Source organism: Phyllobates terribilis, unplaced genomic scaffold (assembly GCF_046119375.1).
Source record: "Phyllobates terribilis strain yellow unplaced genomic scaffold, ASM4611937v1 Scaffold_12__6_contigs__length_324123572, whole genome shotgun sequence".
Taxonomy (NCBI): domain Eukaryota; kingdom Metazoa; phylum Chordata; class Amphibia; order Anura; family Dendrobatidae; genus Phyllobates; species Phyllobates terribilis.
Window position 1 is genome coordinate 113950552 of NW_027362772.1, and position 26981 is coordinate 113977532.

Here is a 26981-nt window from a genome sequence, read left to right on the forward strand (position 1 = left end):
AAATCTATTGTTACTTCTCAAACTCAATTTAGCTACCTTTTCAAACTGTTTCTAAAGAAATCCTTATTTTGTATTTTGGTTTTAAGGAGTTTTCAGTTTTCAGAACAGGTGCAGTTATTTAAAAAAAAACAAATAAAGCTTATCTTTACTCAACCTCCTCAGGTCCAGTGCTCCGTTTCCACTGCAATGTCCACTAATGTCTGCAGCTCTGACATCGTCGATAGTATTGCATCCAATCAGTGAGTTCATCAGCTCATGCCATCTGTATGGGCAATATAGATGGCATGAGCTGATGAACTCACTGATTGGCTGTAGCATTATTGACATGTCAACACTACAGATATGCTGGACCTAGGGAGGGTGAGTAAGGCAGCTGGGGTAAGAAGTTCTCTGAAAATGGAAAACCCCTTTTTTAAGGTTTTATTAAAAAAAAAATAATCTTAGAACAGAGTATTTAGTATAGACTAATGGTATGGGTGACTTTGGGGTGCAGTTACACTGATGGTCAAAACAATTTTCACATCCAATAATGCTTTAGATTGTAACTCAACACAACCAATATCCACTTTAATCAACTCACTGAAACATTGAAACTTGGGGCTTAGTGTGTGGGATCCTGGGTAAAATAAACTTTCCTTTCAGTCGACTGATTAGCTTTGACTCAACGCGTTTGCGGCATCTGACGGCTGTGAGTGGGCCTCTGTCACCTAGTAATGATTGACAAAAAGGGGGTGGGGTGGAAAAGCGCAGTGCTTGTGTGAACCTGTATGGAAGTGGAATATGTGTGCAGATACAGTGGTCTGCTCACCCGAGTGGGTTGTGCAGAACGCACAACCCAGGTTAAACAGCTGCTGGTGCTGATAGCACTGCCACGATGCCTTCAGCGTCTCCTCTGGGTTAGCAGACGGAGCTTCCAATCACGTGGTTCCGGGTACTTCAATTTGCACACCTAGTAATGATTGGCTGCAGTTGATGACTGCAATTACCACAGCTATGTCACCATGTATTTTTACACAGGGCCCTCTCATATATGCACAGTACATATACAGAATTTTTGCTTTAATCACTTCTCTTTGCTGACTATTGCAGTCTCCCTGATAGCACTGTAGACTGAATTGTAGTCTCAGATTACAGCTCCACCTTAATAGAGCGACTTAAAAATCAAACGGCGTAAAGGTGAGAAAAACTATTCAGATAATCATCCGTACTGAGAGTAAAATGAATCAAGCCAGATTGCTAAGCCCTAGAGTACTAAGGGCAAACCTCTTCAACAACCCTTAGATGTATGAAAAAAAAAAATGTGCATGCGTTAATTAAAAAGTGCGTGCTACATTGTAAATATTGCTAATACATTTGTCTATAATCTGCAGATTGTTAAGAGCTACAAAGAGCTAAAGTACCAAAGATCACTTTCTTCAGATGCTGCTCGACTCTCTGGACGCAACCCTTCACTGCAGGGCAGGTGAGTAGTGATGAAAATCATTCTGATTGTCATTATGCGCAGTCATAAAATGTAGAGAGGACCTTTCGCTGGAGTTAAAATGGTATACCTCCTCCAATTGGTGCCGCTCCACTGATTTCAGAACAGTTTTTTTTTTCTTTGCCTCTCCGTTACAAAGTTATATTCCTCACTAATAATGGTGCAAATTTTTCATTATAAGGAAATCCGTCAGCAGGTTTTTTGCTATGTAATGTGAGAGAAGCATTAAGTAGGGGGAGAGACCCTAATTACAAAGATGTCACTTACTAGGCTATTTGCTGTTAGTTCAATAAAATCAGTGTTTTATCAGCAGGAGATGATCATTACTGGGCTAGCTGTAATGCGCCTCCTAGTTCTGCTACTCTGTATAACCCCACTCACACTACTGAAAGCTGCCAATCAGTGGTATGGGTGGGGTTATACACAGATGGGGTTTCTGAGCACTGCTAGATCTGCAGCAGAGAAACAATTAGTTTATCAAAACTTTTGCGCCAAGTAAACTAAGTGATACATTGCTGAAACACAGATCTCTGCCCATACCTCTTGCTGCTCTCGGATGGGCTGACAAAACATTCTGGACATACACCGCAGAACTTCACTGTGGGCACGGCAATGTTTTGCCAGCGTCAGAGGGGGGGGGGGGAGCAAGGACCCACAAGAATTTTTTGGGGTATACGCCCAGTTGATTGAAGGAAAAATTTGTACCTTTATTATCAGGAAGGCAGTGGCATAGAAGAAAAATAAAATCTGTCCCAGAATCACTGGATCAGCTGCAATTGGATGGGATACTTTTATAATAATAATAACAATAATAAATAATAAAAAAATTACAGAAAAGGCCTTCCCAGCCAAGCCTGTTTTTAACTTTCAGATCAGGCCAAATTTTACAATTCTGACCAGTATCGATTTATGTGGTAATAACCCTGGAACATTTCAACCTATCCCAGTGGTTCTGAGATTGTTTTTACATGACACATTATTCTTCATGATAATACATTTAGATCTATATGATTTGCAATTATTTATGAAAATATCTAAAGAAAAAAAAGAAAAATTCGCAATTTTTGATTTTTTTATGCCCTTGAAACAAATAATCACACCTCACAAAATAATGAATAAATAATATTTATCACATGTCTACTTTTATCTCCGATTCATTTTTTAAACATGTTTTTTTGGTAGGAAGTTAGAATGGTTAAAAGTTGAGCAATATTTTTTTCATTTTTTTTTTCCAATGAATTTTGCAAATCCTATTTTTGTAGGGACCACTTCACTTTTGAAGTGACTTTGATAATCCTATATGTTAAAAGACCCAGCTGTAATAAAAAAAAAACAGCACCCCTCACGATATTCAAAATTGCATTCAAGATGTTTGTTAAGCCTTCAGGTGCTAAACAAGGAAAATAGCAAAGTGGAAGAAAATAATGAAAAATGTATGTGTTTTTCACTAAAATGTTGCTTTAGCTCCAAATTTTTCCTTTTCACAAGGGTAACAAGAGAAAATGGACCACCCAATTTATTGAGCAATTTATCCTAAGAACACTGATGCCCCATTTGTGGTAGAAACTACTATTTCGGCATGCGCCAGGGCTCAGAAGGGGAAAGCGTGTTCTTTGACTTTTTGAGCACAGATTTGCTCAGAATAGACTGCGGGTGCCATGTCGCATTTGAAGAGTCTCTGAGGTGACAAAACAGCAGAAATTTACAAACTGACCCCATTTGGAACTACACATCTTGAGGAATTCACCCAGGGGTGTAGTGAGCATCTTAAACCCACAGATAATTAACAGAACTGTGTAATTTAATTTTTTTCCACTAAAATGTTTTAGCCCCAATGTTTTTAATTTTCAAATGGGGTAATAAGAGAAAATGGACCACATCACTTGTTACACAATTTCTTCTGAGTATGCCGATACCCTATATGTGGTGTGACAAAGTCACTGGCAAAGTGATGGAGGGGGAGGTATGGTTCACTGAGACTATTGGCTTCAGTGATTTGAAACCCAGAAGTTTTTCTCCAGCACACTAAGTGTTGAGAGGGGTTAAGAAGCCATTTTAAAGGTTGGATTTTTGAGAACAACCATAGACCTGGTGGAAGGTTGTTCTCCATATCTCCACCCCAAGGTGTGGTCTGGGGTTTAATTATACTGCTTGCTGAGGCACTCAGCCTCTCCATACATACTGAACACTAACTCCAGAGAGGTGGTCGTAGTTTGTGCTAACCTGAACCGTTTGTTTGCTGAACTCTGAGCTGGTGTATCCCCGCTACCACAAGGACTGTGTTTTGTGTTACCACTTTGTTTTTGTTTTCCTGTTTTGCCCAAAGGGCCGTGTTTACTTTTATTTCACCATGGTTTATGCCGCCTGTATAATCAACCAGGCAAGGATTTAAAGAGACAGTGTTCCCATGTCTACCGATGTGTACAGCTGAGTGAGACGATCTACCACAGTCGTCAGAAACTACTTTTGAAGAAGAATGCAAAGCTCAGAAGGGAAGTAGCACCATATTATAGCACAGATTTTGCTGGCATGGTTTGCAGGTGCCATGTCGCATTGGCAGTGCCTTGAGATGCCAGAAAGGCAACCCCCCCACCCACAGGTGACGACATTTTACAAACTGCGCCCCTCATTGAATACGTCTAGTGATGTAGTGAGCATATTGACATGAAAGAATTTTATATCATTTGGTGGTGAAGAAGAAATAATAATTACATTTTTATCACTAAAATACTAATTTAGCCCTAGATTTTACATTTTAACAAGAGGCAATGCCCCATAATTTGTTGCACAATTTCTAATGACCATGACCATACCCCATATTTGTCTGTACAGTACTGCTTAGCCACATGGCAGGGCTCGGGAGGGAAGGAGGGCTACTTGACTTTAGCGGCACAGATTTTCCTAAAATAGTGTGCGGATTCAATTTGCAGAGCCCCCAAGTGGCAGAACCCTCCCCTCAAGTAACTTCTTATTTGTATTTACTCCCCCCTGGGAGTGTACGGGTGTAATGACAATTTTGACTCCATGGGTGTTTTTCAGAAACAGAAATGAAGCAAATATACAGTACAGACCAAAAGTTTGGACACACCTTCTTATGTAAAGATTTTTCTGTATTTTCCTGACTATGAAAATTGTACATTCACACTGAAGGCATCAAAACTATGAATTAACACATGTGGAATTTATATACTTAACAAAAAAGTGTGAAACAACTGAAAATAAGTCTTATATTCTAGGTTCTTCAAAGTGGCCACCTTTTTCTTTGATGACTGCTTTGTACACTCTTGGCATTCTCTTGATGAGCTTCAAGAGGTAGTCACCGGAAATGGTCTTCCAACAATCTTGAAGGAATTCTCAGAGATGCTTAGCACTTGTTGGCCCTTTTGCCTTCACTCTGCGGTCCAGCTCACCCCAAACCATCTCGATTGGGTTCAGGTCTGGTGACTGTGGAGGCCAGGTCATCTGGCGTAGCACCCCATCACTCTCCCTCTTGGTCAAATAGCCCTTACACAGCCTGGAGGTGTGTTTGAGGTCATTGTCCTGTTGAAAAATAAATGATGGTCCAACTAAACGCAAACCGGATGGAATAGCATGCCGCTGCAAGATGCTGTGGTAGTCATGCTGGTTCAGTATGCCTTCAATTTTGAATACATCCCCAACAGTGTCACCAGCAAAGCACCCCCACACCATCACACCTCCTCCATGCTTCACGGTGGGAACCAGGCATATAGAGTCCATCTGTTCACCTTTTCTGCGTCACACAAAGACACGGTGGTTGGAACCAAAGATCTCAAATTTGGACTCATCAGACCAAAGCACAGATTTCCACTGGTCTAATGTCCATTCCTTGTGTTCTTTAGCCCAAACAAGTCTCTTCTGCTTGTTGCCTGTCCTTAGCAGTGGTTTCCTAGCAGCTATTTTACCATGAAGGCCTGCTGCACAAAGTCTCCTCTTAACAGTTGTTGTAGAGATGTGTTTGCTGCTAGAACTCTGTGTGGCATTGACCTGGTCTCTAATCTGAGCTGCTGTTAACCTGCGATTTCTGAGGCTGGTGACTCGGATAAACTTATCCTCAGAAGCAGAGGTGACTCTTGGTCTTCCTTTCCTGGGGCGGTCCTCATGTGAGCCAGTTTCTTTGTAGCGCTTGATGGTTTTTGCAACTGCACTTGGGGACACTTTCAAAGTTTTCCCAATTTTTTGGACTGACTGACCATTTCTTAAAGTAATGATGGCCACTCGTTTTTCTTTACTTAGCTGCATTTTTCTTGCCATAATACGAATTCTAACAGTCTATTCAGTAGGACTATCAGCTGTGTATCCACCAGACTTCTGCACAACACAACTGATGGTCCCAACCCCATTTATAAGGCAAGAAATCCCACTTATTAAACCTGAGAGGGCAACCTGTGAAGTGAAACCCATTTCCGGTGACTACCTCTTGAAGCTCATCAAGAGAATGCCAAGAGTGTGCAAAGCAGTCATCAAAGCAAAACGTGGCTACTTTGAAGAACCTAGAATATAAGACATATTTTCAGTTGTTTCACACTTTTTTGTTAAGTATATAATTCCACATGTGTTAATTCATAGTTTTAATGCCTTCAGTGTGAATGTACAATTTTCATGGTCCTGAAAATACAGAAAAATCTTTAAATGAGAAGGTGTGTCAAAACTTTTGGTGCTGTATATATGGTGTACTGATAATTTGGGGGTGTACTCACTTATGAATTTGTCACTTTCTTTCTCTCTCTCATCCTGGACATATTGTCGTTATTGCTCCACACTAAGCATGCCCAGTCTATAGAGCATGGATGTCAAACTTAAACACACAGCAGGCCAAAATGAAAAATTTGGACAAAGTCGCAGGCAAACCAGTATACAGGATAATGGGCCCTCCATAGTCTTCCATAAAGAAAAATCTTTAAATGAGAAGGTGTGTCCAAACTTTTGGTCTGTACTGTACATGTGCTATATAGTACTATGTGCGCTCAATGTGTTGTGAACAGTGTGTATATGAAAGAAAGGGATCATATAAATTAAAGTCATGGTTGACACCAGCAGGGATGTGGAGTTGGAGAGTTTGAGTCTGTGTCCATTTTGGTGGAGTCGGTGTAAAATGGACCAATTCCGACTCCTAATATATATAATAAATTGGGTACAGTAGTTCAATGCAGTTTGCGGGGAATATTTTTTTCATAAGAATTTGGGAAAGTTATGTAATGTCCTAAAAATGTCTGTCCTATTCCTGATCGAAGGGTCTAGACTTCTAGCTGAGATGAATCTGTGCTACAGTAGATTTATCACTTAAACATGAGCCATGTATGAGGGAGTTGGAGTTAGAGTCGGTGTCAGTGAAATAGAAGAGTCGGAGGTTTGGCTTACCGACTCCACAGCCCTGGCATTGGGACACCAGGGCTGTGGAGTCTGTAAGCCAAACTTCTGACTCCGACTGGTCAATTTCCCTGACTCCTGATTCCGACTCCACGCCTCTGACTCCACAGCATGGCCTCACTACTGAGCATGTACATAAAGTGCAGCACAGATTCATCTCAACTAAAAGCCTAGATCCTTAGATCAGGAATAGGACAGACATTTATAGGACATTTTATAACTTTCCCAAATTCTTATGAAAAAAATTACAGCACACCCGACTTTGAACTACTAAATCCAATTTGTCGATCGCAGCATTCCGGGAGCAAGGGGAGGTAAGCGCCGATACTTACCTCCTCTTTGGCGTCACGCGCGGTCTCTGCCAAGTCCCGGTGGTTGTCATGGTGACCCAATGTAAAAAATGTATTATTATGAAAAAGAACAAAAAACAATAAAAGTATACATATTTGGTATCAGGAACGACCTGATCTATAAAACTGTCCCACTAGTTAACTCCTTTAGTGAACACAAAAAAAAAAATAAAAGTAAACGATGCTTTATCATCATACCGCCAAACAAAAAATGGAATAAAACGCGATTAAAAAGACGAATCTAAATAGAAATGGTACCGCTTTACATGTGAAAAGGGGTTATACATAGCAAAAACAATTACAATAATCTTGAACAATACAAGTCAGTGACTGGTACTGGAGGAGAGAGGACCCTGCCCACGAGGGCTCACAATAGACAAGGGATGGGTGAGGATACATTAGGTGAGGGTAGAGCTGGTCGTGCAGTGGTGTGGTGGAGCGGTGGTTACTGCAGGCTGTAGGCTTGTCGGAAGAGGTAGGTCTTCAGGTTCCTTTTGAAGGTTTCCACGGTAGGCGAGAGTCTGATGTGTTGGTGTAGAGAGTTTGAGTAGTAGTGCACTGGAGAAGTCTTGTATGCGATTGTGTGAAGAGGAGATAAGAGGGGAGTAGAGAAGGAGATCTTGTGAAGATCGCAGGTTGCATGTAGTTAAGTATCGGGAGACTAGGTCACAGATTTTAGGGGGAGACAGGTTGTGAATGGCTTTGTATTCCAGGGTTAGGGTCTTGAACTTGAGCCTCTGGGCAATGGGGAGCCAGTGAAGGGATTGACAAAGGGGAGAGGCCAGGGAATAGCAGGGGAACAGGTGGATTAGTCGGGTAGCAGAGTTTATGATAGATTGCAGGGGCAGGAGCGCGTGAAAAGGGAGGCCACAGAGCAGAGGTTGATGAGGGAGATGATGAGGGCATGCACTAGTGTTTTTGCAGAGTCTTTGCTGAGGAATGTGCGGATCTGGGAGATATTTTTGAGTTGGAGTTGGCAGGAAGTGGAGAGGGTTTGGATATAAGGTTTGAAGGAGAGATCAGAGTCAACGGTTAACCCAAGGCAGTAAGCTTGTGGGACTGAGGAGAGTGGGCAGCCATTGACATTGATGGATAGGTCAGATGGGGCGGTTGAGTGAGGTGGGGGAAAGATGATGAATTCAGTTTTATCTATGTTAAGTTTTAGAAATTTAGCAGAGAAGAAGGATGAAATAGCGGACAGACATTGTGGGATTTTGGTTAGTAAGGAGGTGATATCGGGTCCAGAGAGGTAGATATGTGTGTCATCAGCATAGAGGTGATACTGAAATCCTCGAGACTCTATGAGCTGACCCAAGCCAAAGTTGTAGATGGTGAAGAGCAGGAGCCCTAGAACTACGCCTTGGGGGACACCGACATATAGGGGGCGAGATGAGGAGGTGGTCTGTGAGTGAGAGACACTGAATGTCCTGTCTGTTAGGTATGAAGAGATTCAAGAAAGGGCCAAGTCCGTGATGCCAAGAGATGTGAGAGTCTGTAGTAAGAGGGAATGGTCCACTGTGTCAAAGGCACATGACAGGTCCAGGAGTAGGAGGATGGAGTAGTGTCGCTTGGCAGTTAGTAGGTCATTGGTGACTTTAGTCAGGGCAGTTTCAGTGGAGTGAAGCCCGATTGTAAGCAGTCGAAGAGGTTAGCATGAGGAGAGGTGGGAGGACAGTTCAAGGTGGACGTGTTGTTCCAGTAGTTTTGAGGCATAGCAGAGAAGTGATATGGGGCAATAGCTAGTCAGAGAGGATGGGTTGAGGGAGGGCTTTTTGAGGATGGGTGTGATTGAGGCATGTTTGAAACATGAGGGGAAGATACCGGTTGTTAGTAACAGGTTGAAGAGGTGGATTAGGGTTGGGAGGAAAACTGTAGTAAGGTTAGGGATGAGGTGGGACGGGATTAGGTCAAGTTCGCAGGTGGTGAGGTGATTTGGAGAGTAAAGAGGAAACTTGATCTTCTGTAATGTTGGAGAAGTTGGTTTTGGAGGAGGAGGGATGAGTAGATATGAGGAGGGGCTTAGGGGACTTTAGGCAAAAGCTTTGTCTGGTGATGTTGATCTTCTGCTTGAAGAATGAAGCAAACACTTCAGCTGAGAGGGAGGAGGCGCTGGGAGACGCAGGAGAGAATTGAAAGTGTTGAATAGCTGTTTAGGGTTGTGGGACAGGGAGGATATAAGAGATGAGAAGTAGGTTTGTTTCGCTGCAGTGAGTGCAGACTTGAAAATAGTGAGGGATTGTTTGAATGCGATGAAGTGCTTGTTGGAGTGAGACCTTTTCCATCTGCGCTGAGCAACCTTGGAGGCCCGTCAGTTTTTTAGTCAGGTTGGTGTGCCAGGGTTGCCTATTGAATGTGTGAGCTTTGGTATGTGTGAGAGGGGCGACCGAATCGAGAGCTGCAGCTCCCATCTAATTTTATCTGCTGCAGATCTAACAGTTCTCTGAATGATGCTGAACGGTGTATATCCTCGTCCACACTTCTGATTGGTAGCATTCAGTCTACACTGTGCATAGGCAGAAAGCTGCCAGTCAGCAGTGGGGGTGTGGTTGGACTACTTGGCAACAGGTTTACTAGTCCTCTTTTGATCTCCTATTGATAAAACAATGCTTTTATAAAAACTGCAGCAAGCAGTCCAGCAAGTGACATATCGCTGGAATCGGGTCTCTATCTCTACATCATGCTGCTCTCAGATTACATAACAAAAACCTGGTTACAGATTCTGTTTAAAAATATTTATTATGAATTTGTGGCTATGTAAATTTTTTTTTGTCTTTTTCCATGTTACTAATTACTTTAAAAAATCCTGAAATATTTAAGTTTTTTCACCCTGACTACTAAGACTCAAATTACACTGAAATATAACAGGGTATGTTGAGATATACTTGTATTTCTATCAGAATTCCCCAAAACCCACAGCTTGAATGTCATCACATATTCACCTCTGAACATATCAGAACATCTCACAGATATTGTAAAGCATATGTGGGTGAATGTGGGTAATGGAAGTTTAAGTAAGAGATATGGTTTACAGCATATATACTGCCGCACTATGTATATTTCCGCTAGCTTTACTTTATTTGGGTGCTTTTTCACCTGTAAATTCATGGTATACTTGTCTTCAGTTAGGTCATGTCATCATAATTTTAAGGTTGAAAGAAGAAACAAGTTCGAGTTCATCCTATATCCTACTATGACTCCATTTCTGTACAGTTGGGTGATGAGATCACATGGTGACCCCGTGAGAATTACATGACTTTGTTCTTTGAAGGGGGTCAAATCTCAGTCACCAGAAATTCTTGCATTATGAAATTACATGGAATTTACCACACACTGTCTCCACAGCCAGTGGGGAAACAGATATCTTGGGATTGAGACTGTCTAGTTTTTGGCTTTTTGTGCTCCACCATCTGTGCTTTTGTGTTTGAGTTTTCAACTTGGATTCATCCCTGCTGGGTTCCATTCACTCTGTCTTGCTGCTCCTGAGATTGCTGTGTGTGGCACGTCCTCGCTGCCCACGTGCCTTCCTGCTTGCTGTATCCATGCCCGGGGTCCATGTGCCCACCTGGATCTTAGGCTTCGAGTACCAAACAACTGTATAGAAGCTCAGTAGGACATTGTGAGAAGTGAATGACTATGTAATTGGCACATGCCTAGAAGTATGTGGCATATCCACTCACACTGGTCATGTAGGGGAATCCTGACCATTCAGCAATTTCAAGTAACAAATTGCATACATTTTTCTTGAGCCTGGAAAATCCTTTTATTGCATATAAATATAATTAATATAGGAAGTGAAATAGATTCTAGAGCCATCCTGGCAGGGACGGACTGGGACAAAAATTCAGACCTGGCATTTGAAATCACACAGGCCCATGCTGCCCCCATCCCCAATCACCAGATGGGGATAAATATTACCCTGCCTGAAGGAAATCAAGATTTACTACAAGACCAATATTTCTAATAATGCCGGTAATACCGCTATGTAAGATTAAATAATTATAATATCAAAATAATAAGATTGCAATATTACAGGCGAATACCAACAAACCATAACCAAATATTGGCAGCATATACAGTATTGATAATACCACCATACTGATTTTTAAAGGGGTTGAGGTTCATTGGGAGCGGCTGTCATGTGACCGCAAGTATGCGAGTTTCACACCTCCATCCACATTCAGTCTAATTGTACTTGGATTTGCTAATTTCACTTGTATTGAGCGAGGCCGTGCACGTCTGACAGTCATATCGCGTACTTGCGGTGACATGATTAGGGGCGTAACTACGGTAGGTGTGAGGGTTGCAATTGCACCCGGGCCCTGGAGCCTAGGGGGTCCCAAAAGTCCCTTTGACTTATAAGAAAAGACCAATGCTATTAAAAACTTGCAGTAATTGGGGGCCCCATTAGAGCTTTTGCTTTGTGGCCCATGCTGTTCAAGTTACCCCACTGCACATGATCACCAACTCCCAGCGCCGGCACCAGAGAATCCTCACAGCGTGCGAGCACATAGTCACTGCATACTTTATCTTCAAACTTGGACAACTACTTTAACCAAAAGCACTGTACTAAGACTGATATTTCCACCATACAGTGACTATATAATGTTATTATCAGTTTTACACCAGTGGTCTGCAGACCATATACAGTTGAAACCAGAAGTTTACATACACTATATAAAAAGACACATCCATGTTTTTCTCAATATCTGACATGAAATCAGAATAAACCTTTCCCATTTTAGGTCAATTAGGATTACCATCATTTTTAATATTTGCCAAATGCCAGAATAATGAGAGACAGAATGTTTTAAGGCATTTGTATTACTTACTGCAAAGTGAAAATTTTACATACACTAATATTCCTATGCCTTTAAACAATTCTGGACTGCCCATATAATGATGTCATGTGTTTGGAAGGTTCCGATGTGTTTTTGGCAACATCTGAGTTAATTAGAGACACAGCTGTGGATGTATTTTAATGCACACCTGAAACACACTGCTTCTTTGTGTATCATCATGGGAAAGTCTAAAGAAATCAGCCAAGATATCAGGAAGAGAATTGTGGACTTGCTCAAGTCTGGCTCATCCTTGGGTACAATTTCAAGATGCCTGAAGGTGCCTCATTCATCTGTACAAACAATTATAAGCAAGTACAAACCAAATGGGAATGTCCAGTCAACATACTGCTCAGGAAGGTTCTGTGTCCCAGAGATGAACGTACTTTGATCCGACATGTGCATATCAACCCAAGGACAAAAGCAAAAGACCTTGTGAAGATGATGGCAGCAGCTGGTAAGATTGTGTCAATATCCACAGTGAAACGAGTATTGTATCAACATGGGCTGAAAGGCCACTCTGCCAGGAAGAAGCCATTAGGCCAAAAGAAACATGCGTCTTCCAAATGGACAATGACCTGAAGTATACTGACAAAATAGTAACAAAGTGGCTTAAAGATAACAAAGTCAATGTTTGGCCATCACAAAGCCCTGATCTCAATCCTATTGAAAATGTATGGGCAAAGCTGAAAAGGCAGGTACGAGCAAGGCTACCGACAAACCTGGATCAGTTACACCAGTTTTGTCAGAAGGAATGGGACCAAATTCCAACCAACTATTGTGAGAAGGTTGTGGAAGGATATCCCAAACATTTGTCCCAAGTCATTCAGTTTAAGGGCAATGGTACCAAATACTAATGAAATGTATGTAAACTTTTAACTTTGCAGTAAGTAATAAAAATGCCTTAAAACATTCTCTCTCTCTCTCATTATTCTGGCATTTGGCAAATATTAAAAATTATAGTAATCCTAATTGACCTAAAACGGGAAAGGTTTATTCTGATTTCATGTCAGATATTGAGAAAAACATGCAGATGTGTCTTTTTATATAGTGTATGTAAACTTCTGGTTTCAACTCTATGTACATATTGTACAGGTCCTCACCAGTGACGTTCTCGCTGATTGTTGTAATTCATTCTCCCTTTTCCTTTGCATTCGGTCCAGACCACCATGACTTCTTCTTCCGTCCATAACTCATCTCTGTAAAATGTAACATACAGACCTCTTCACGTTACTGATTTTTCAGGACCCTCCTCACATTCTGCCACCTCTACAAAAACCACAACTTGTGATGACTTATAATTCCCCTGTGCCTCTTTTAATAATGCTCCCCCTTGACCTCTTATAATAATGACCCTTGACCTCTTATAATAATAAAAATATCCCCTGTTCTTTCTTATATTAATAATAATAATAATAATAATGACTCCTTGCTTCCCCAAAATATGATAATGATTCCCCCCATTGTGCCTTCTTATAATAATCACCCTCAGTGCCTATTTATTATAATAAAGCTCCTGAGCAGGGGCGTACATAGAAATAACAGGTGCCCCATAAAAAGTGTCATATCACGTCAAAGAAGAGCATATCTCCCAACTTTTTAAGAAACTGAGAAGGAAATGTATTGCAGCACTTGGACAGTTATTTTGCCCTTTCTGAAGTCACTAAGTGGTCTCACTTTATCTCACTCACCCCTTTCATGACCCCCATAGAGTATTATGCCCCCACAAAGTATGATGACCCCACACAGTATGATTGCCCCACAAACCTTACAGAAAGTATGATGCCCCACAGCACCCCACACAATAAGATTGTCACCACAGCCTCCCATACAGTATGTTATCCACCACAGTCCCCAATATACAGTATGAGAGGCACCACAGACCCTCACTCAGTATGATGTCCACCACAGGCCCACCCCATACAGTATGATGTCCCCCATAACCATCTCATACACTATGATAATAACCACAGTTCCCAACATAGTATAATGTACCCCACAGACCTCCACACAGTACAACGTCCACCACAGCCATCCTACACAGTAATATGGTCCCCCACAGCCACCCAAACAGTATGATAGATCCCCCATACACTATGAAGATCCCTCCTAACCCCAATACTGTATGACGGTCCTCCCACAGCCCCCTATATAGTATGATGGTCCACATCATAGCCCCTATATAGTATGATTGTCCTCCTCACAGCCCCCCATATAGTATGATTGTCCCTCCAACAGCCCCCTATATAATATGATGGTCCCCCCAACAAACCCATATGGTATGATGGTCCACCCCACAATTCCTTGTATATTATGATGGTACACCTCACAGCCCCCCATATAGTATGATGGTCCCTCCAACAGCCCCCTATATAATATGATGGTCCCCCAACAACCCCATATGGTATGAGGGTCCACCCCTATTTAGTATGATGGTACCCCCCAACAGCCCCCCATATTGCATGATAGCTCACCTCCTATCCCCCTATATAGTATGACGGTCCACCTCACAGTCCCCCATATAGTATGATGGTCCCCTCAAGAGCCCCCTATGTAATATGATGGTTCCCCCAACAGTACACTATATAGTATGGTGGTCCAACTCACAGAGCCCCATATAGTGTGATAGTACCCCAGAGCCCCCTAAAAATAAAATAAAATCCTTATACTCACCTAATCCAGACTCTTCATCCTCCACAGCATCTGTCTCCTCTTCTACCCATTCTCTTTGTGCTCCATCTCAGCTGTTAACAGTATAAGCGATTTGAGGATGCCGATTCTGTTAACATAGCAGATAAGACAGCCCACAACCAGACAAGCCCTTCTAGCATTTGCCAGAATTGCCAGATGGCCAGTCCAGCCCTGCATCCTGGGCACATTAGTGATGGACATCAAACTCCACACAGAAATGTGTCACTCGAGTGGATGCAGTGATGGTTTGTTAGGGAATTGCTAATCTCCAATTGTGATGTTATAATCTACTTCTGAGGCTACTTTGGGAAGAGTTGTAAACCCTACGTCCAAACCCAACAGTTTTGATATGGTAGATGGTGGTATGCCCATTCTGACCCATCATTGGCCCTGCCCACATGCATCTGATTCCGTGTCTTAACCAGTGTGAAACCTGCTAATAATCCACATTCCGTACTTAAAGCGCACCTGTCAGCAGGATTGTGCTCCGTAAACCACATACACGGTCAGGCGGGCGACATTACACTGATTAAAATGATACCATCCTGTGGTTCTTGTGTAATCTTTACTTTCAGTTTGGAGATAATGATATGCTCGTGCTCCGGGGTGGCCTGTGGGGGGCGCTCTATCTGGTGCACTGCTTACATATTCATCTGTATGCTCTTATGACAGGACTGTACCTTCACTAACCTGCCTCCTATTTTACATAATGCATCTAGTAGTGCGGGGCTAGGTAAAATAAGAGGCAGGTGAGTGAATGATCAGTGAGCTGTCATAAGAGCATACAGATGAATATGTAAGCCGAGCACCAGATAGAGCGCCCCCCACAGGCCACCCCGGAGCACGAGCATATCATAACCTCCAAACTGAAAGTAAAGATTACACAAGAACCAGAGGAATTCATCAACCAAGGTATCATGTTAATCAGTGTAATGTCGCCCACCTGACAGTGTATGTGGTTTACTGAGCACACTCCTGCTGACAAGTTCGCTTTAAGCGTGAGTTTTCTAGACTTTCTGGCTGTGTGGTAGGAAAATTCTGCTGCATCAATAAGTAACTTGTTTTAGGCAGAAATGGATAAGATGATCTCTATTGAGTACATTGGGATAATCCAGAAATACACATTTGGCACTTCTAAAAGGCTTGTCCCAGATTCGAAAAATGGAGGCAGCAGAAAATCTGTTCATAGATTGTAAAATTGGAGCCCTGCTCTACTGAAGTGAATGGGAGTGAGTTGTAATACCTCATAGCATCAGAGGTTAGGTGCCTTTCAGATTTTAGGTGACAGACGCCATGTTTATTTATTCCTAAGTAATACTTTTTAACTACAGAATTCTCTCCACCTCCTCCCCCATCCCCCCACATTTTCATTACAATCGACGTGGTGGGCAAAGTGAATGGTGCGAGGCAAGCCTTGTCCCATCACGTTGTCACTTTTTTATATTACAATCTGCTAAACCAATAGAGCTGTAAATTGGTTGGCTGCATAAATGAAAACTTTATTTTCTTATTTGTAATTAATTAGGGGACCAGATAAAAAACTGTATAGCCTGGAGAACCACATCGCAGCCTACACTGGAATGGAGTGCATGTACTCCAGTAGTGTGCATGTACCACCACCACCCCATTACATTGGCGGACTGGGGATCCTCATTCTCATAGTCAGTGTGGTCCCAGCACTGGTACAGCCCCATTAATGTGGTTGCATCAGGTTTCAATGCTCTCCTCACATGTGCAAGTTCAGTGACCTGGTGCTGAGAGAGAGTCTGATATTTTCAATACAGGCTTTCTATTCTTAGCGTTTGTGAAGAATGACAACTTTTTCATTATAGTAACTAAACCTTTCTAATATTTTGTCATATTTCATTCCCCTTATAATTATAAGCAGATCGGTAGATGTCCTGGTCCTCAGACCCTTGCTGATCGCTCAAAAACCCCACCGAAGCGAGCACACAGCTCAGTAGGCAGTAATGCACAGCTCCTGCCTGAGTGTGCAAAAACAGTCCAGAGTACGGACTCAATAGAAACATAGGCTTAAAAGCTATACCCTGTTCTGTGTGTGTGCACAGCCAGAAGTTGTGCCCTCCTCCGGCCTCCTGAGCCGTGCCCTCCTCCGGCCTCCTGAGCCGTGCCCTCCTTCGGCCTCCTGAGCCGTGCGCTTGCTGGGGGTCTAAGAATCCAGTCCCCTACTGATCTGCTCGGAATTATAAGGGGAATTAAATATGACAGAACATTAAAAAGGTTTGGTTTAGTTTAGTTTATACAAGACTGCTGGCATAATATATATCAAACGCCTCCATTCAGCGTCAGATCAGTTGACTGTTTGAAAATGTTCCTGTTCTTGCCAAAAGAAACGAATTTCTGCGCAGCACAAGTCATACTTTTTATTACCATTTAGTACCATTTTTAGGTATATTTATTTTTTTGTTGGGTAGGGGTGGAAAAAATCAATTCACTTGTGTTTTTACATTTTTTTTAAGTTACTTTACTGTACAGTTGTAAAATTTATGTTTTTTTCATTCACTAATTTTTCTCAACTTTTTTCAATGTCTACGATAGAGAAATGCAGAGTCAAATAATAAGCATGGCGAAAAACAGACTAGAATATGAGTACTGCTTATCAATAAAACTTTCTGAAATGTTGCAGATTGCAGCACAAGTTACAGAGATTGTCCACTACTGAACTATTCTTAAATGCTAGAGTCCATAATAAAACAAAAAATCCATATACTTACCTCCCAGATCAGCGCTGCTCCTGCGGCTTACTTTCTACAGGACTATGCTTAGCATAGGGACAGGACACAGCTGGAGGGAGGAACATAATTAAGTTTTGTGTGTGCGCAGTTTTCAAAACAGCCTCTGTGTGTGTATTATGCACCAGTGTCTGTGAGAGTAGTGTGCTAACAACCACATTTTTTCTTCTCTGCACCCGTGTCTGTGGGAGTACTGTGCCTAAAAATCACTTAAAAAAATTAAGAGAACATCAAATAGGGGATGAGGCCGTAGTGCTGCTGGTGTAGAGTGCCCGTAATAGACTGTTGCAATGTGACCATAATACAGGCTGGTGTAGCGTGCCTGTAATACAGCCTGGTGGAGCGTGTCTGTAATACAAATCTTGCACAGTCCATAACTTGATAGCTTTTTCCATACACTCGACAGTTTCATGTTTTTTTATGGTGATCTGTAGTCAGAAATTCATAAAAGCAAGTAAAATTAACTCATTGAATCACCATTCGCATTTTCACTGTATAATCCATGTGTACGTGGTATTCGTGGGAGACTTTAATGTCCGCTACTGGAGCTGGAATTAGAGCGGCTGCTGGTACCAGATTTGCCCCTCCAATTGATCCCTGTTAACTGACTTAAAGTACTCATTCCAATTACAGAGCCTCTAAAGAGTTATGGATGGTTATTTTGTCTTGCTACATCACCTGCTCAGGAGTAGTTAATTTGCACGACTTCTGCCTTCATTGTATGTGGTAGCCGTTTCTCAGGCTCTCTCTGGAATTGAACCCTGATTCTCAGTTTCCCGTGGTCAGCATGGAAGGGAGCCCGTATGGCACGAGGGCGTGTTCGGAAGGGAGAGTGGCTAGTTGTGCGTGCAGGTCCTGAAGTGGCAGGTGTATGGAAAACACCCCTTGTGTGGGTAAGGTGAGTTTACTGGCCACCAGAGTACCCCATGGCCGTCCTGCCTGGTGACACACTGCACCCAAGGCAACACACAGGGTCGCTCGGTAGAGGGTTGAAGTCATTAGGGCCCATGCGACTCCTCTATCAGGCTTTGACCTGCCTACGCTGCGGGGGCGACCCACCAGCGGAAAGGCGCAAGGATTGGGAAAGCAGGGCTAGTTGTCAGGGTCCACTGCGCCTCTGGCACCAACTGGGTAAATGTAGTGGCAGCTGGGCCTGAGACACAAAGCGTCTTTGTGCATGGCCTACTACCATCGGCGTGTGTGCCTTGTTGCGCTGTACTCGAGTACACGAACATGGTAAGCACTGATGATGCCATCATCAGTGTCACTATCCCACTTCTGTGCTTCCTTGAAAAAAAGTTTAGGCGATGATTGATGAGGTGGTGGCTGAGGAGGCTTAACATTGACCATTCCCACCATTATCAGGCCAGTCGTAAACACATGGTTCAGAGGGTGGGTTCCTGTACCCATAGCCAGGGGACAGTTTTGGAGGATTAGGAGGAGGAAACCTTTTCACAGCAGGATGGCACTGAAAGCCGCTCACGGGCATTACGAATGTGACTGGGTGGATATAGATGACCCAGATGATACAACTCCCACCTAGGGCAGGTTGTCGTTGCCTCTGGGTAGCCTGGCACATATGAGCCAATACATGCTGCTGTGCCTGCACAATGACTGCCAAGTTGCCCGTATTGTTACCAGTGGCTGGTTACTGGGTGGCCACCCTGCTGGATTCCAGCTACAAGGACAACATAGCATCCTTACTTCCATCATTGGAGTGTGATCAGAAAATGCGGGAATACAAGCACACGCTTGTAGATGCACTGCTGACAGCAGGGGTTCAGCACAAGGCAGAGGAGAAATTCGCCAACGCAGCTGGAACACCGGCACCACCTCGGAAGGGAGGGTTTGCATGGCCGAAATGTGGAAAACCTTCCTAAGCACGTCACAACATCCATCACCACCATCTAATCTGGTCCGTATTAGCAGGAGGCAGCATTTCAACAACATTGTGGATTAGTACGTGTTCACATGTCTCCACATACTGAGTGATGGGTCTACCTCATTTAAATTCTGGGTCTCCAAATTGGACACATGGCCTGAGCTTGCCCTTTACGCCATGCAGGTGCTGGCCTGTCCTGCGGAAATGTACTGTCGGAACGTGTGTTTAGCACATCAGGGATCTGATCACAGACAGGAGCATCCGCCTGTTCACAGCCAACATGGGCAAGCTCACATTCATTAAAATGAACCAGGCGTGGTTCCCACAGGACTTGTCCATACCTTGTGGCTGACTAGAGAAGTGTACCAGCCAAACCCAGCCATTGTTATACTCCACCACAGTTTGTTCATTGTTTTTGCCATTCCCAATGTTTTGAGGCCTCCCCCTCAAATAAACAAAACAAAAAGAAAACCGCGTTGACTACCCCTTCTTCCGCTTACACCACCACGTCCACCTCCTCTTCAACAACCTTCTCCTCCACTTGGACCTCCTCCTCCTGGTTCAATATTTGTTTTGCTTATTGGTAAAAAAAAAAAAAAAAAAAAATCAAAATACCTGGTATTGCAAAATCGAAGAATTGATCCACTGAAAGGTACCTGGGTGTAGATATTTAGAGACAAAAACAAGCGGGAAGAGAGGAGACAAAAATATAGAACCAAACTATGCAAAGAGAATTTATTTATTGAGACAGACATTCCACATACAAAATACTCTGTTGCCACACCACCTCAAATTTAAGTTGAGACTAGTGATGGGCGAGCACTAAAATGCTCGGGTGCTCGATGCTCGGGTCGAGAAAATTGGAATGCTCAGGTGCTCGATGCTCGGGTCGAGAAAATTGGAATGCTCGGGTGCTCAACCCGAGCAACGAGCCCAATGTAAGTCTATGGGAAACTCGAGCATTTTTCGGGCAGCTCCCCCCGGTTGTCTGCAGAGGGCCTAAAAATTGCCCAAATCGATTGGAACAGTGCTCAAATTACATAAGAACATCATGGGGAGGAGCCCTGGAAGCATTTCTGACTCCCAGGTCATTGCTGTCAACAACGTTGTCAGAGGTATTACGCCACTTTTACGGACTCAAAATAAAACAAACAAAAACTAAACCAAAATGGATTTTCCTGGGAAATATGTTAAGGGACATCCTTTCCAAGGTAATGACTTGTATATAAGGCAAAATAAATAACCAAAAATACTCCTCCACACCTTGGGCTATGTTCACACGTAGCATTTTTGATGCATTTTTAGACTTTTGCATTGCTTTCAACTGTGACAAATGCTTTCCACGGGAGATGTCATTTTAACATTTTACTGCCTTATCTGGCCATGTGGTGTGGGAGACATGATCAGGCACATCCTGTTTCACTTATGAAGGAGGGACTCTGAAAGTCACAAAGCCTATTTTTATAGGGCCATCAGGCAGCTTTTACTATTCTTAAAGGGCCAGCAGTCGGCCCTCACTATTCTTAGAGAGCCATCAGCTGGCTATGTTTTGTGGTTCCCATTACTAAAGAGTGGGTCTCCTATACTGTTGTTGCTTATGCAGTGAGTGGTAGGGCTGCCCAAAATTTGGATGCACCCCAATACCCCTTTGAAGAGACTTGGAGGAGGGCCTCCTGAAATAAAATGTTCCCATTATTAGGAAGTGGGTCTCCCATACTGTTTGCCTATGCAGTGAATGCAAGGACTGCCAAAAATTTGGACCTACTCCAATGCCCCTTGGAAGAGACGTAGAGGTCAGAGGGCCTCCTGAAAAAATGTTCCCATTATTAGAAATGGGTCTCCCATAGTGTTGGCCTACGGAGTGCATGCAAGGGCTGCCAAAAATTGGGAGGCACTTCAATGCACCTTGGAAAAGACGTGGAGGATGACCTCATAAAAAAATGTTACCATTAGAAAGGAGATGGTCTCCTATACTTGTAATGCCCATGCACTAAGTGTATGGGCTGACAAACATTTACCACTGGGGGGTATACATGAACATACTGTATAATTTTTTATTTTTTTTACAGGCATCATAAACACCCTTTAAAAAAGTTATGTGGGTGTTGCATCACGACCACGGTCACCCTGTTGATATGGTGGATGAGGATGAGAAGGAGGAGGACAAGAGCAAATGGCTAAAATCAGGAAGCGTATACCCATGTGTGGGTGTGAAAAGGTGCATGGGAATACACCTACCAAAAAAGACACTGGATTTGAGTTTGTTACGCTGCTATCATTCGGTAGTGCTGAGAAATCTGGCCCAATTCTGCCCTTGTTCATTTTTATAAGAGTCAGCCTGCCAGCATTTTCACTTGACAGGCGGATGCGCTTATCAGTTATAATTCCACCAGCGGCACTAAAAACCCGCTCTGATAAAATGCTAGCGGCAGGGCAGGCCAGGACTTCTAAGGTGTAAACAGCCAGTTCATTCCACGTGTCCAGCTTGGATACCCAATAATTATAAGGCACAGAGGAATCACGAAGGACATGGGTACGGTCGGCAAGGTACTCCCTCGGGATCTTCCCAAACTTTGCACTCCTTGCGAGAGTACACTGCGCCTCAGGACCTGTGCAATGGGAGGGGCTGAGAAAACTCTCCCAGAACTTCGACAGTGTTCCCCTGCCTCTGCTGGACTGGAGTTGTGTCTCTCCCGGCTGTACTCCTTGGTTATCCAACGAACTGTGACCTCTGCCGCCAGCGTTTTCAGATGGGAATTTTTTTAATAGTTCCGCAGCAAGGGCCTTCTGGTACTGCCCTATTTTTGTAGACCTGTCCGCCTCAGGAATAAGAAATATATAAAGTTCTTCTTGTAGTGTGGGTATAAAAGTGTCACCAACCAATAATGACTGTCACCCAAAATTTTGAGAACGTGAGGATCATGAGAAAGGCAGCGTAACATAAACTCAGCCATGCGTGCGAGACTGCTAACAGGCAAGACTTCCGTGTCCTCACCAAGAGGACGACTGACCATGCCCTCCTCCTCCCCATCCCTGTCCTCAGGTCATCCACGCAGAACAGACGGTATGACAGTTGTGCTCGTAGTACCGTTTATAGCGCAGGAAACTAGCTCCTGTTCTTCGTCCTCCTCCTCTTCCTTATTGTCACCCAATCCACGTTGGGATGAGATGAGACTGGGCTTTGTGTAATCACCCTGTATGGTTCCTTGCTCCATCTGAACGTGCTTCGCCTGCAATGCATCCTTTGATTGTGAGCAGAGAGCATTTCAGAAGACAGAGAAGTGGGATGGTGATGCTAATTATGGCGTCATTGCTGCTCACCATCTTGGTGGAATCCTCAAAGTTTTGAAGGATGGTACAGATGTCTGACATCCATGTCTACTCCTGAAGTCTTATGTGTGGAGTCTGAACAGAATACCGACGGCCTTTTTGATAATGGTAGTCAACAGCTGCCCTCTTCTGCTCACAAATCCTTCCCAACATCTGCATCCAACGCGTGGGGACATCACACACCAGTCAATGAGCCGGAAGCTGCAAATGCTGCTGAAGCATGGCAAGGGTGGCGGAAGCTGTAACTGACTTTCTAAAATGGGCACACAGGTGGCGTACTTTGACATGCAGCTCCGGGTAGGTTTTTAGAAAGCGCTGAACCACGGGGTTAAGCACATGGGCCAGGCATGGTACATGTGTGAGGTCGCCTCTCCTCAGAGCCACCACGAGGTTCCGACCATTGTCACACACGAACATGCCTGGCTTTAGGTTCAGCGGTGTCGGGCACAGATCTGCCTGCTCTTTGAGAGCTGTCCACAACTTTTAAGCATTGTGCGGTTTGTCACCTAAGCATATTAACTTCAGCACAGCCTGTTGCCTCTTGACTGAGGCAGTGCTTCCAGCTTGTGACTCATGTGGTCATTTCAAAGATGGAGGCTGAGGAGGATGAGGTGCAGGAGCTGTAGACTGTGGGCCAACCCTGATTTACCTAGGGCCCGCAATCCTTGGCGTCGGGAGGATGTGTTCCGTCCCAATATCAGACTGGGTCCCGGCTTCCACTATGTTAACCCAGTGTGCCATCAGCGAGATGTACCGTCCCTGCCCACAAGCACTTGTCCACTTGTACGTGGTTAGGAGGACTTTCCCTGTAACTGCATTGTTGAGGGCACAGTTAATGTTGTGGGATGTGTGCTTGTGTAATGCGGGGACGGCACACCAGGAGAACATTTCGAGCGCAAGCAGTCGTGAAATGTGTGAATTTAGTAGTGTGACCTGTGGGGCGTTGGCTGCGTATTTGCGCTTGCGTTCCAAGGACTGGGGTATGGACAACTGAACGCTGCACTGGGACAAGCACGTGCTTGCTGATGGTGCTAATTGAGAGTGTGCAACGACAGGTGCAGGGCAGGAGGCATCTTCGCATACACTATGGAGAGGGGATTGGCTTGCACGCACAACAGCGGAAGAAGCAGTGGTGTCACTTGCAGACACTGTTCTTGGACCCTGGGGTTTGGCCCACAAAGTCGAGTGCTTTGCTGCCCTGTGCCTGGTCAGGCTGGTAGTTTTGCTGCTGATGCTAGCCTTGCAGGTGGTGCAAATGGCCTTTTTGGGGTTATTGTCAGAGTCTTTAAAAAACAGCCAGACTCAGGAAGACCTAACTGTAACATTCCTGGCGGTGTGCTTGCATGGTGCACCACCTTCCACCATGCAAGACCGCGATCTTACCTGTCTGTCCATGCTGCACTCTTTGTTTCAGTTCCTGCTATGTCCATGTCTCTTGTCTGATTGCTTAGGGCGTCGGCGCGGCTTTCTGCTTGTTTCTTATAGCTACTGTGTGCACAGTCCTAATGCATCCCCAGCCTATTGCTGTGAGTCACTGGATACTTAAACCCCCTCCACCCAGTACGAGGTGCCTGACCAACACTTTCACTCAGTTTATCTTTTGCAACTGAGGTGCCAGGTCCTGTCCTGACTCTAGTCTGTGTGCCACCCTGGGGGCTGAGTACCCAAGGCCTTTTCCTGTACCTCCGACTTCTAGTCTGTTTCCGCCACCCTGGGGGCTGAGTTCCCAGGCTCGTTCCTGTATCTTGTTCCCGGTTCAGTTCCTGTCTGAACAGTGCCCTAGCTCGTTACTTGTTTCTCTCTATGTCCGTACCTTCCTTTTGCCTGAAGTGTCTGAACCTGCACCTAACTCCAACTCGTTGTCTCTGTACTTCTGTTTGAGAGTTCTGTGTCCACTCGCTACTTCATTTCAAGTACCTTGGGTGTATCTGGTTCTGCTTGTCCCCTTTTCCTGCCTCCGTATCTACCTCCTGTGTTCTAACTATCTTCCTGTATTTTCCAGTCTGTTCCATTTGAACAGAGCCCAGTCCTGTCTGCCTTCACGTTTTGCTCTGTTCTGCTCAGCTTGTCTACCGCATCTGCGAGTTTTGCTCTGCTCAGCTTGTCTACCGCATCTGCGGGTTTTGCTCTGCTCAGCTGTCTACCGCATCTGTGGGTTTTGCTCTGCTTGTCTACCGCATCTGTGGGTTTTGCTCTGCTTGTCTACCGCATCTGTGGGTTTTGCTCAGCTTGTCTACCGCATCTGCGGGTTTTGCTCTGCTCAGCTAGTCTACCGCATCTGCGGGTTTTGCTCTGCCCAGCTTGTCTACCGCATCTGCGGGTTTTGCTCTGCTCAGCTTGTCTACCGCATCTGCGGGTTTTGCTCTGCTCAGCTTGTCTACCGCATCTGCGGGTTTTGCTCTGCTCAGCTTGTCTACCGCATCTGCGGGTTTTGCTCTGCTCAGCTTGTCTACCTTATCTGCGGGTTTTGCTCTGCTCTGCTCTGCTTGTCTACCGCATCTGTGGGTTTTGCTCTGCTCTGCTTGTCTACCGCATCTGCGGGTTTTGCTCTGCTCTGCTTGTCTACCGCATCTGCGGGTTTTGCTCTGCTCTGCTTGTCTACCGCACTTGCGGCTCCGTTCCTGTGTCCCAGTCTGTACTGGTTTCTATCCTGCCTGTGTTTCTACCTGCCAGTATCCGCCTGTCTGCATGCGAGCCGTGCCTGCCAGTGTCCACCTGTCTGCATGCGAGCCGTGCCTGCCAGTGCCCACCTGTCTGCATACCAGCTGTGCTTGCCAATACCCACCTGTCTGCATACCAGCGGTGCCTGCCAGTATCCACCTGTCTGTATGCCAGCCTAACCTGCTTGTTCCTGTATTCCCCGGTGTGGGTCAACAGCTGTGACCGGGGTCTGACCTGGAGTAGCACCTGGTCCCTCTGCTCGGTTCCTCCCTGGTTCACGGAGTCAACTGAGCCGCTGTGCGACCTTGGTCGGACCGGGTTGATACTTAGTTACGCCCCTCCAGGCACTCCTCGGTTCATGGTACAGTGGGATCACTAATCACGCTCACGCTAGTCAGTCAGGGCGCGAGCGTAACACTAACAGTTGTACTGGCAACTCCCTTCGTGTTAGTGTTACGGGGAACGGTTGCCTGCCTTCTGTCTACGGCCACCACACTGCTTTTTCCTGCCTGTTGGGGTGCTCTGCCTCCCTCCCCCTGTGTGCTGCTGTCGTCACTCTGCATGTCCTCCTGCCAGGATGGATCAATTACTATATCATCCACCACCTCGTCTTACACTTCCACACTCTGGTCCTCCTGACTTTCTTGCAATTGTGTCTAATCATCGTCCACCTCTTGTGACACTTTCCTACCATCGCCTTCGTATGACCGTGGCTGCTCAAATATTTGGGCATCGCTACATGCGATCTCCTCTTGCCCCGCTTAAAGTGGACCAGGCGAGAGGCCCGAATCTATACATGGAAAAGTGAACAACTATTCTGAGTGTCCAAGTGTGGGATCAGTTGTCTCTGGGCACAGGGTGAGGAATATGCGGTCCAGACTCACGGCTACTGAGACTTGACCATGTGGAAGACAGGGTGGTGGTGGTGGCTAAGTGACTGGAAGCATTATCTGCTATCCAACCAATAACCTTTTCACACTGCTCGGTGTTCAAAAATGGTGTTCTGCGATCCCCTATTAATTGGGACAGGAAGGTCGAGCGAGAATATGTGGGTGTTTTTTGTGGGACAATTTCAGCTTGCCCATGGCCTCGGCCTCTGCATGCACCATCACCATCACGTCCAGTTCCCCGTCCCTTGCAACGTGCCTTCCCCATTTTAAATGGAGGAAAATATCTTCCACGCTCATTACAAATGGCTAAATTTGGAGGAAACTTATATGTTATCCGTGTGACGGACAAACCACAGTTTTAAATAGCTGGATTTTTAGCGCTGTAATATGGAAAGGACCTAGCTGTATTCTGCAGTGCCAACAAGCAAATAGCGCAGAAAAACGGTGTTCTCTGAATTGCTTTTTAAGCAAGTAATCAGGATTAAGATAAAAAAATATATATATATATATATTCCTGGCCCCTGATACCTGGGGCTATTTCTACAAACATCTATAAAAGCACCAGTAGACAGAAATGGAATGGACCCTCATACTATGTGCACTGCAGTCTGCTATATACCCTGCCTGCTTAGCACTGATATCTCTGCAGCTGGATTTGTTGAGATGGATATGTGTCTCTATTATAGTCTGATATACCTACACTAACTAGAAACAAGCAAAT

The 26981-nt window shown here is 44.5% G+C and overlaps 1 protein-coding gene across 4 annotated transcripts in view; it reads left to right on the forward strand.

The window, feature by feature from the left end:
• Positions 1-26981, forward strand: part of LOC141172247 (C-Jun-amino-terminal kinase-interacting protein 3-like) — a 394188-nt gene that overhangs the window by 134423 nt on the left and 232784 nt on the right. For all 4 annotated transcript variants that reach the window (XM_073656238.1, XM_073656235.1, XM_073656236.1 and 1 more), the window contains exon 4: positions 1371-1462. In XM_073656238.1, the coding sequence (XP_073512339.1) occupies positions 1371-1462 (92 nt within the window). The remainder of the gene's footprint in view (positions 1-1370; positions 1463-26981) is intronic.